The sequence below is a fragment of the Protopterus annectens genome, chromosome 2.part0, assembly GCF_019279795.1.
Source record: "Protopterus annectens isolate FY-2018-M chromosome 2.part0, PAN1.0, whole genome shotgun sequence".
Lineage (NCBI taxonomy): Eukaryota > Metazoa > Chordata > Ceratodontiformes > Protopteridae > Protopterus > Protopterus annectens.
The window spans coordinates 947,736,544-947,749,119 of NC_056728.1; the positions used below are offsets into that span (position 1 = coordinate 947,736,544).

The window sequence follows — 12,576 nt, forward strand, 5'->3', positions numbered from 1 at the left end:
GATTGTGCTTTTTACCAGTGGTGGTTGTTTTTTATCCGCGTTTTATTCAGCAGTTATGAGCTGCTACTGAATTATTTTAGGGAGACAACCATTCATACTTAGTGCCTGATATGGGGGAATTATTAAACCAGTAGGGCTAGAAACAAGGTTTCCTTTACTAAAAGGTCCTGGTTAGTCATTCCTGACGGAGGATTACCCTCTGTGACAGTTGAAAATCGTCGGTAAAGGACCCTACCCAGGGAAAGGCATTTTTCCGTTTTCTCTCTTCCAGCCTCACAGGCAATGTCAGAGAAAAGTAGTTAGGAGTTTACACACCCCTTCTGAGGTTCAACACTAATTGTTTCATGAAAACATTGCGAATTATCCCAGGCTCGCAGTGTGGTTGCGATAATATACAAGTACCTAATATTCTGCTGGTCACTACGTCTCATCAAAGACTTGCATCCAAAATTTTGTCTCTCCATCCCTCTATCTCCCATACTCTCTCCCTGTTGTATCATCATCTTTTCTCACGTTGTTTTATAACCTTCTGCTCTATGTTTATGAGCCTTAAGCTCTAAAGTACCCTAAAATAAAAAAAACCTAAACCACCTTTATCTATGGGGAGAATCACCTTACTCCACTTAAATCTTGCTCTTTTCCTCTCCCAATAAATTTCTTTGACTCTCTATCATTATCCACAACTGTGCCTAAGGTTCATAAAAATATACCTGAACTGTACCAAAGACTAAAGGGACTGTAACTATTTCCTCTGTTTGTATCTTACTAACAGTGATCAAGAGCATCCAGTTTCTTGTGTGCATTATATTTCGAAAAGATATAACAGAATCTTTTTTAATCCATACATATAAATATTTCACCTTATAGGTTCATAGGTGTGTACTAGGCTAATGGCCCTGGAGCCTTTACAAGCCTAGCCCATAGGATTACCCTGGCATTGTGCCACCTGCCCTTAGTTCCCAGTGCCTCTGTTGAGAAGAGCCACTGGAGTGATCCCTAGGGTAAATTTTCTATTTCCCATCCACTCATCAAGATTTCTCTTGAAGAGGGCCAGTGTGGTGCTCTGCTTGACATGTATGGGAAGTCAATTCCATAGCATGGGCAGTCTCTGTGTTATGAACCTGTCCCTCCAGCAAGTTCTGTTGATTGTGGTAATGAGGTTGAGCTCTCTGGAGTGTGTAGCGTGGAGGGATTGGGATTTCTTTAGATGTAGCATTTCTAACATAGCTGGGTCAGACGTGGCTTTGTAAGTCAAGCAGAGATTGCTTCTAAGTAGGTGATATGAGACAGAGAATAGTTGGAGTTTTTTGAGTCTGTCCATATAGGACAAGTGTTTAAGGCCTAGGATCCTCTTTGTGAGGTACTTTTGCGTCATCTCCAGTTGTTGCAGGTATCTAGTGAGGTACATGCCAAATGGGGCATTGTACTCAATGATAGGCCTAATGAGGGAAGAGTAGAAGGAGACAATGACCTCTTTCTTCCTGGATGCAAAACCCTTAGTAATGAGATGTGTCACACAGGACGACTTCCTGATCAGAGTGGCAATGTGGTGGTCAAAAAAGAGGTCGGTGTCAACCTGTGTTCCCAGATCTCTTAAAACACCTTCTGTGTTCAGAGGACTACCACTGATGTGGTAATTCAAGGGAACAGAGTTTTCCCAAAGGGGATGACGACACATTTTTTGGCATTGAACTTAAGGCCATGGTTCTGACACCAGTCATTAGTCTCAGTGAGGCCTTTCTGTAGGATTCCAACATCAATCGGGGAGTTAATAATAGCTCCCAACTTACAATAGTCTGCGAACTTTGTCAGCCAGAGTCCCTTCGTGTTGGCCTGATCTTCAGAGAAGTAGATACCAAACAGGAGAGGACCCAGGACTGAACTTTGAGGGACTCCACTCATGACTGGTCAGCAGTCTGACTTGGATTCACCTACGTTCACACTATGGGTTCTGTGAGCCACTTTGCAACCCACCTAATGATATAGGGTTTGATGACCAGCTTAATGAGTTTTTCTATGATTCCTGAGTGGGGAATGGTATCAAAGGCCTTGGCCAGATCAAGGTAGGCTGTATGAACCACCTTGCCTTCATCCTAAGCTCTGGTGACTGACTCAAAGAAGTCAACCAAGTTAAGCAGGCATGATCTACCCTTCACAAAACCAAACTGTGCAGGATCCAGAGTTTGGAGATTTCCTATATCCTTGTTTATTATATCCATGATGATGCGCTCCACAGCCTTGCATATCAGACTTGTCAGGCTAAGGGGCGATAGTTCACATGGTCTGCAGTCACTCCTCTTTTGTGGAGAGGGATGACTGTAGCAGTGCACCATTCGGTAGAGACAAAGTCTGAGGTGAGGCTATGATTGAACAGGGCACACAGGTGAGGTGCCAGTTTACTCTGTAGTTCATGTAGAACACAGCCAGGGATATTGTCAGGTCCAAAAGAAGCTGGATTCTTGGCCTTGGACAGTGCTGTTTTAACCAGTGCAGCAGTAATACTGGGTGCCTAACAATCTACTGGTATTGTGATTGGTCCTTTGGGGGTGGAGAGAGCGGTAAAGTTGGCACTGAATCTGTCGCCCAGTATACTGGGAATATCTGTTGGCTCGGTATAAGAGGTCAAAAGACAGAAAGCCAAACAGGGCAGCTAAAATCCCACTGAAGTTGCAGAATGCTTATTTGAGCAAAAAAATTGATCTAGGAGTAGTCCAAGTGCAAAACAGGGCAGCTGAAATCCTCACTGAAGTAGCAGAATGCTTATTCAACCAAAAAAATTGATCCAGAAGTAGTCCAAGTGCAAAACGCAGCTTTATTAAATCCACATAAAACAGATAAGCGCTTTCGTCCCAGAACACTAGAACTTCATCAGATACAATAAAATTGTAAAGTCCCCCTTATAAAGACATGTGGAAGGCATCATAATCATGAAATGAAAAAAGACACCCCCCCCTTAAAGACATAACATTAAAATGCAGTAAAACAGTTGTATATAATAAATATGCTATATAAAATAGTTTGTTTACTATTACAACATAATATAAATATGTAAAAATGTATAAATTACAATATTAAAAAGTGTTTTATAAAGGCAATATAAAGGCACGTAAAGTGAAAAAATTAATTAGGGATAAGTCCGACTATAGTAAGGGTGCAGTATACCCTCACCCCCAACCTCACACGAATGAGGTACTAAATTCTCTGCTGAAAATGGGACCGGCATTAATGAAGCTCAAGCCTCTAACAATAGTTCAGAGGAAGTTTTTTTTAGATCAGGCAGATTTTCCTCCACTGAGACGCTCCAAGCATCTAAAGAACAGAGGCCCCCCTCTCCCTTACAGGACAACCACTGGGTAGACAGGTATACACCTTCTCATCACCCCAACAATTGATGGGGGAGGGGGGGGAGAATCCAACAGGGGAGGGAGAACCTTTTACAATCGCAACAGGAAATAACTGAAGTGGATTCTCCTGAACATGCTGATGTTTTTGACATTATAGGCACTTACCATGACCATATTCGACCCCCCTGTAACATCATCACAAATTCTTTAGGTGATTTAAAGTTTATAATTTTTCTAATGTTTGTATGGAGATGTCACATTGTGACATTTTTGCAAAGGGTTTCACTTTTGTACCCCAATACAAGTGTAATGTAGCCACCACTTTAATGGATCTAAAATTATACACCCACAAGCTGAACTTAAAGGTTCTGTTTCAGAACTCTTTATCTAGTCAGTCTGTTAATCCCCTTGCCATTTCAAGCACTTACAAGCCTGCATTACATCCTATGATTTCCTTATTTGAGAGAATGTGTGAACTAGATGTACATAACCTCCCTACTAGGCATAGGCCGAATACTGAAATTCATACTCAGGAGACTACCACCATTAATGAAATCACAGATGTGTTGGACAGAATTAGGATTATGAAACCAGACAAAGGGAGTGTTGTTGTGTTAATGAACTTAGATGACTATAACAATAAGATGCTATTTATTTTAAACAGTAAAGCCTATGCAAAATCTTCCATCAATGAATTGAATGGTGCTTACACTAAAATAAGGAGTGAACTACAAGACCTCTTCATAGAAGGTTCTATTTCTACTGACATTCTGAATTACCTAACAGTTTTACATCCAAGAGTGTCAGTAATGCTTGGCTTACCTAAGTTACAGAAGAATTTAACACAACCACCCATGCACCCCATAGTAGATGCCAAGGGATCCATTATACACCCCTTGGCTAAACATCTTGACCACATTTTGTTTTTAATGAAACTCGTATCTGTAAGGATTCCTGGAGCTTCCTTGACTCTACCAACAAGATACCTTTCAAAGACACTTTTGTCTTTTTGACTATTGACATAAAAGATCTTTACTCAGTTATTCCTCACAGTATTGGTCTTGATTGGTTCAGCAACTTCCTTTATGCAAAGAAAGTTGGCCACTTTGATGAACTTTACACTCACCTCATGGAAATAGTGCTTAAAAACAATTTCATTCTTTTTAACTCTATATATATATATATATATATATATATATATATATATATATATATATATATATATAAACGTATTCATGTTCAAACCTCAAAATACAGAGATTGTCGAATTTCAGTATCTTGAGACAAAAATAGAGAAAGTGAAAAGCACGGACCACGGAAATTATCCTAGGGCAAGTAAGCACTTGCCCACTATGGATAGATATGCCCTTTTCCGCACTGTAGTGTGATCCTGGAGTTGGTATATATTTGGGGGGGGGGTGGATTTATATGGTATGCAATGTTGTTTGTAGTTTTGGGAAAGTGTTTACTTGCCCAGGGATAATTTCCGTGGGTTGTGCTTTTAACTTATATTTTCGTTTTGAGATACTGAAATTCGACAATTTCAGTATTTCGAGGTTTGAAAGTGAATATATATATATATATGTTTGTGCCTTTCGGCTTTTCCCGGTTAGGGGTCGCCACAGCGGAACTCCGGTCCGCTAATGATTGGTAGTTGATTTTTACATGCAGAGTTACCCGCCCTGACGCACAAGGTACGCCCATTTGCGCAGAAGACGCTCTAGCTGAGAATCGAACCGGACAGCATCTTACTGTGAGGCGACAACACTACCGTAGCACCACCACCGCACTATATCTATATCTATATATATATATATATATATATATATATATATATATATATATATATACATTATGACCCACCAATAACAGTGTGATTTTTGTACACTCTTCTTACTTCTGGAAAATTGCTCTACTAATGCTGTCAAATTTTAACTCATCTCTGAAAAAAACATACTGATGTCTATACATCAACCAACTTTGGTGGCATTCTTTTAACTAATATGGAGACAAATACTTATAATTATGGTTTAAATTTGGAATAGGTCCATACGAAGCCAGATAATGAAGAATGTTTATCCTCTTTGGGTACTATGGCCATTACAGCTTTATTCCAATATGCTGACACTTACCCACTTTTAGAATATTGTTCAAAAGAACTGTACAGGTCTTTGTCATGTTCTTCTATCCTAACTTCCAAATTTTTATAGGAATACCATGTATTGCGTTTATATCACGTTATCGAAATACGAAAATAGCGAAGGCTATTTCATCAGCCCCAAAACATCTAAACATGAAAATATCGAACATTCAGAACAGCGAATTTTTTCCCATGGAAAAAATTTTCTGCTCCGAAACACACACACACACAACACAAGCACATCAGACAAACAGCAACCACACACATGCACTTAAATTCCTACATTTAACACTACACTAAACTAAACATACACTACTATTTAACCACTTACCTTAACCCAAACCCTAGTCCTAAGGTCCGTCACTATCGCACACTCGCCTAACCCGCGCCCTAACCCTAACTCACTTAAACAGCCCCTAATCCTAAAGTCTGTCACTATCGCACACATGCCTAACCCGCACCCTAACCCTAACTCACTTAACCCCCCCTAACCCTAACATACAAACAATTGCACACTTACCTGAACCCAACCCGTAACTTTCCACCACAGTGCTAAGAATAGCGAAGCCACAGAAACGGCCAACCGAATTCTTTCCCAAGGAAAGAAATCGCTGTTCTGCCGGTTTGCTATTCTTAGCATTCACTGAATAGTACTCGATATCAGAACATTCAAAGTTTTAATACTTCGATGTTCTGATATAGACCACATATATTCCCAGAGACTTCCCTATTAACAGATTGGACATTACTTGCAATTAATTCTTGAGCCGCATTTCCTCTGACCTAAATGCAATTAAGTCTTCCAGAAATTAACTTCCAAATTTCTATAAGAATACCATATATTTCCAAAGACTTCCCTGTTAACAGATTATACATTACTTGCAATTAATCCTTGAGTCTCATTTCCTCTGACCTAGATGCAATTAAGTCTTCCAGAAATATTTCCATTTGTGACTACTCTTGGTTCCATATTCCTGTTCATTTCACAAATTTTCATAACGTTTTTGAAATATCTCCAATATCTCTATACGATCCTTATTTGTCACGTCAAAGGCTCCCTAAAGTTGGTTGCAGCTCTTTCAATTTACTATAGCCCAAGTCATTGTGCTAAAACTTTTGCACTCTAGAGGGCAGGCTTTCTAAATTCATGAATTTTACACAACTATTACATTTTTCCCTTTAGCAACCTGCAAGTGCTCTTCTTTCTGTTCTGTGAGATTCACTTTCTTCTGCAATATTTTAGTCTTTGTCAACCCCTATTAATAATTCCTTTTACTTCTCTTTCACAACTTTCTCTTATTTCTACCATGTTTTAAACTCCACTTTCATTTTATCCCACTTGCTAGATATCCATTCTGAAGTATTTTTTATCATTCTTATAACTATCAATCATATCCACTACCCAATGCATAAATTGCTCTCTTTTTAACAGATAAGTAGGAAAGCCTCAGTTTTACATCATCACCCTTTGCTTTAGTTTTTACTAGTTCATTACCTGATAAAGTTACTGGAGGCTGCAGTTACTTATAATCCCAGAAAGCATTAAATCAGATGATAGCAGCCTCTAAAGTATACAGCCTTCTGGTACAAGAAGCCGGAAATGCTTTTGCACTGAATGTGCTTGTACGTCTTGAATATAACCTATCTAGTTTCACTATGAATTCCAACCACTTGTCCACACTATAAAAAAGCAAAAACAAAAATATTAAGCTTTGTGTATCTTGCACAAAACAAAGGACATCACTGTAAGTCTATAAAAAAAAAAAAAAAGGCAACTGGCTCCCTATTAATGAAAGAGCTTCATTCCTCAACTCCCTCACACAGATTGCTTCTTGACTGCTACTACCCCCCACCTAGTTGCAAAATACTGACTCAATGCAACACCCATTTTCTTCAGCACCGCAATACAATTCATCTTATCAGACCCACCTTTATCCTTTTCACTGGTGAAAAATGTTTCTTAAAACTGGCTTTCACAACCTAAAATGCCTCCTCAAGAAAGTTAGAAAGCTGGACAACGTTTCATAATTTTGTAAGCAACTAAAGGTACACCCTTCAAAGACTGTCATAATGCTCCTGTTTATTGATAAATGTTGACTATATTTTACGAGATTCTAAAACCAGTGAATACATAACCAGGCCGTAAACCTCCTGGTTGTTCTTAATCTCTGTTACTGTTCCAACATAGGATACATTATAAAACTAATTAGTCATCTATATACAGAAATGCACTTGGATATCAAAGCTTATTCTACTGCTATTTCTTCAAAGTGCACTTCTAATTGCACGTCCTTACTTTGCCGGCACACTGTAATTGTTGCCGCTTTCTTCTGTAACATCCGCTTTATTAACATCAGTTAATGGATATGTAATTATTTCTCAGTTGTGTCTGCAACCAGATAAAACCAACTAAGAATAAGCCAACTGTGGTCTGAGATATGACTGAAGACGAGGGTCCATGAATTAGCTTACTCTCACACTTAACAAATTTACATAAAATAATATATCCCCAAGGTATGGTTAATACTAAGGATTCCTAGTTACTGCTGTGCAAGTTATTAGAGGTACAAGTTAATAAACAACAAGGCAAGTGCATAGAGTAAAGAGTGAACAGGGCATGCACTAAGACAGAATGTAAATATTGGCAGTAGTAGGCAAATCAACTGCAAGCAAGTGATTACACCGACAGGGCAACGTACTATCCATCTAGTACAGTACAGAATTCAGTGGGTAAAGCTGGTACGTAAATACCAAAACTGAAAGGAAATACATAAACATAAGGACAAACAAGGCATAAGGGGTATTACTTACTGAAGGTGCATTTGGAACTAAATCCTCCTCTGTTCTCCCAGTCTGCATGGCAGTGTGGACACGAACAGATTCATAAATAGAAGGTTCTGCAACAACTCGAGGGTAAGGAACTTTCAGTACAACCAGTGTACCTATAATAAAGAAAAAACAAACATTTTTAATGCTTTGTTATCATCTTAACATTTTGTTTTAGTCAGAATGAACAGCTACAAACTTACCGTCACTTGTGCCCCCCTTCTCACACAGCCAAAAAGATTAAAGCAACTGTGGCTCTTTTAGAGAGCAGTATACTTACAAGTTCTCTCACAAGTTGGTACAAGGACGTTTTGTCCAAAATATAATTACAATTTTTCCTTTTAAATATGCTATTTTAAAATAAAAGAAAAAAGTGTCTCCTAAGTACAGAACTTGAAGCATTTTGCCTGCAATACTATATTATAGCAAGGTGAATTTCATAATACATGGAAGCAAGTAGCACACAGCATACAAGGAAGCAGGTAATTATGTTACACAAATCCAGCAATCAGCTCTTTAACTGCGTAATGAAGGTATATTGTTAAAAAGGGTGTTATTTATAGGTTAGTAAAGTATCAGATCACATCAGACTACAAATTATTGAATATGTTTAAAAAACATTTATACATTTGATAAACAGATAATTAAACTAGCCTTGCAATCTTTATTAGCTGCAATGCAGACAAAACCATACTAAATCATATGAGAATAAGCCAGCTGTGGAACAAAGGATAAAGCCCTGAATGTAACTTCGGTTTGAATAGCAGGCTTTGGTACTGCAAGAGTCTGCTTTGGGGGGGTGAGACCAGGAAAAGTCAGCTCAGCTATCAGAGGAGAAAAGCTGTGTTGAGATCTTACTGTTTAACTGTACCTTCTGAGCGGCAATCCACTGCAGAACAGCAGACAGATCCTACCATGTAGTTCACGGGACTGAACCTGGGTTGGGTCTGCAGAAGCAATCGGCATTAAAAGCTAGTATTGTAGGTGGTGCTGCGGTAGCGTTGTCGCCTCACAGTAAGACGCTGTCCGGTTCGATTCTCAGCTAGAGCGTCTTCTGCGTGGAGACATGCGTGAATGGGCGTACCTTCGTTGAAGGTTGTGCGTCAAGGCTGGTAACTCGGCATGTAAAAATCAACTACCAATCATTAGCGGACTGGAGTTCCGCTGTGGCAACCCCTAACCGGGAAAAGCCGAAAGACACAACAACAACATTGCAGGCTCTGCTTTGGCAGAACACATGCAGTCCTGGTACAAGGGCTCTGCGCTTAAGGCTTAAAGTTCTTCCAACCTGTTAGGACTATAGCTCACAGGGTCCCTAGTAATTATTCGAACATTTTAAAGTTCGAATTTCATAAACCATATGATTGAATTTTAAAAAGTTTGAAGGTGAAAAGCAACGGCTCTGTACGGCGCAGAATGGGAAAATTTCCCTTTTCTGCAGTGAAGTGCGATCTTGGAATTGGTATATTTACATGGGGGGGTGTGGGGGGGGGGTTTGCTCCCCTGCTTACAGCATTGAGGTAATTTTTTTTTTTTTTTTAATTTTTTTTTTTATATTTTCGATGTTTCAAACTTTGCTCATATGTTGTCGAACATAACAGGTTTGAAGTTTTGAAACTTCGAATATATAATATAGACCCAGCCCACAGATAGTATACATTACAACTGAATGACCATAGGATTGAGAGAAAGAAAGAGCTGTTCAGTATGGGAAGGTAAAAAAAAATGTGCAAAAGAAGAACCAAAAGCACACAACAAACAATATAAAAAGAAGAGAATGCATAACAGCTTCATATAAAAGGCTTCAGCATAATATTATATAGAACAGCTAACACAACCTAGACCAGATAAATAGTACACAAGTTCAAAAAAACAGAAAAGTTAAAAAAACAGGTGACAGAAATACCTACAGGCAACAACCATAACTACGGTAATGTTAAACAGTGGAGCAAATTAAGCACAACTTCCCCAGTATTAAAATCATTGAGGTATTTACAGTGGTTAAGATGAAAGACTGGTCGTCATGTGAAAGACAGCAGTAAGGAAGGACAGCAGAATGCTAAAATACAAAAGCATCATCATCAATACAAAATGAGAAGTTATGACTCCAAAAGTAATCAGGGGTACTATCTGAACAGTAATCTAGCAGAGGTAACTATCATAACACATCTTTGTGGGTGGAGGAAAAGCTGAGACAAGCACCCAGCTGCATGTATACACTTCGACATATATTACATGAGGCAGAAACATAAAAGCTAGTATACCCAGCCATATAAATGGGCACCTAAAAGAATAAATAAAAAAAAATTATCAGAATAGATTAGGAAAATCTATGGGACAAATTGGCCAATTTTAGGATACAGTTTCCAACCCCGTTGTACATCCAAAAATCGAGAACTTGATCATCATCTTCTTCTGGCAGACCACAACGTTACTGTTGTAGGCCCAAATGCATTTTATTTTTTCATGTCCTTTCTTACCTTAGATGTGGTAACAGCAGGTCCAAATACAAAACCTAGTAAGTATCAAATGACAACATGAACAATGACTGTCTAAAAGTATACATCCTCATATCAGTCACTTGTAAAGATTTAAGAGAAGAGGGGATCTCAAGAAAGCCCCTGAAGTCTAGGCATGAAATTGAATTTCTTGTCTACTCATTAAAGGATACTTCCTTCAACTATGCATATGCATATTATTATTAAACTATAAATATTAAAATTAATTAAATGTATTAAAGATACATATTCTTCCAAGCTTGGGTTGGATAACCTGGTGTATAAAAAAAGTGTCACTGTCCAAATCAAAAACATTAACAAAACTGTACCATTCATGTGTGTCACGTGGTTCGGATGGGCAAAGATGTCATGTATTTCAACAAGGAAAAAATTCCAAAATGAGTATGTGAAAGTAAACCATATATTTTAAGAATATCTTTCAGGCAAGTTACTACAACTCTTTTTATAACAGTTTATACGTGGTTCTATGGTCCATTTCGAATCCCTGAATTCTTAAAAAACATTATGCTCATTAACCTTTTTAAGTCTGGTACAACTTTAGTGCTCTGCTTTAAGATTAATGGAGCAAGAAAAGAAGAAGCTGCCACCTTCATGAATTTTGGATGAACTCCTTTCACATTAGGACTGCCTCAATAAGTTTGAGTAATGATTTTTTTTTTAATGCAACCGGTAACTGCTTTCTTGAAATGGAAGGATGTCATTAAGTTCACAAAAAACATGCATACATCCCTTTGTGAAACACATTCCCTGTTGTAAGGAACTATGACTTCAACTAAGATCATCCAGGTAAAAGAATACACAAATCCAGCATCTTATAAATTGCCCACTGAGGTACTTTTAATATGCTTGTTGCCTCTGTGACTGAAGACCATTGACCCTTCTCCCACAAGTCTTTTTTTTTCTTCAAACACCTTTATTGAATTATCACTTGTGACTGGCAAATTTACATTCATATAAAAGTAATTAAACTATATTATCACACTATACCTCACATATATTGCTATATATCATTTAACATGCAACATTACATATATTATTCAATTCCTGCCTTTTTCTAAAAAAAAGGAACATCTTTATTAAAGCATTGCTTACTACATAGGCACTCATACATTTATATAAAAGAAAAACCACACCGACACACTCCTAGTTGCAAGCATTTTACATCACTTATAATCTACCCAATCTTTCTCGCTCAAACATTACATAGCTCATTTAAGTCCTGCTGTTTTTTAAACCTCATTCCTCCCTTGTATGCATTGTTCCCACAATTCCCATTTTCTCCTGTGTAGTTTGCTCCTACTCTATTCTAAAGATCTCCGTTCCAGTTGATTTATCTCTGTTACTATATTCACTTCTTCCAGTATAGTTGGTTTAGATTTTGATTTCCATTTTCTAGTAACTGCTTTTTTGGCAGCCAGCATTATTAGACACAGCAAAGCCTTACAATGTTCTAGGCAATTCTGATTTTGTATCATAACTCAGAAAAAAACATCTCCCTCGTCAGACTAATCTGTCCACCTAGCAGATCTGACAGTGCATCCTGCAGGGAATCCTTAAAGTCCTCCAACTCACCGTACTCCCAGAAAATATGTTCCCAGTTATCTCCTTCTTCCTCTTCATGCACCTAACATTTGCTGTCTGCCTGAGAAAAAATTATCTGGAGTCTACTTGAGGTATAAAAATATTTATATAAACATTTCCAGGCAAAAGTCCTAAATCTTAAAGATTTTCTTGCATATTTGGGAGA

At 38.1% G+C, this 12,576-nt stretch overlaps 1 protein-coding gene across 1 annotated transcript in view; it reads right to left on the reverse strand.

Annotated features, from left to right (window-relative positions):
• The window catches only part of DAPP1 (dual adaptor of phosphotyrosine and 3-phosphoinositides 1), a 994,374-nt gene that overhangs the window by 492,534 nt on the left and 489,264 nt on the right, over positions 1–12,576 (reverse strand). The window contains exon 4 of the mRNA XM_044061206.1: positions 8,296–8,426. Coding sequence (XP_043917141.1) covers positions 8,296–8,426 — 131 coding nt within the window. The remainder of the gene's footprint in view (positions 1–8,295; positions 8,427–12,576) is intronic.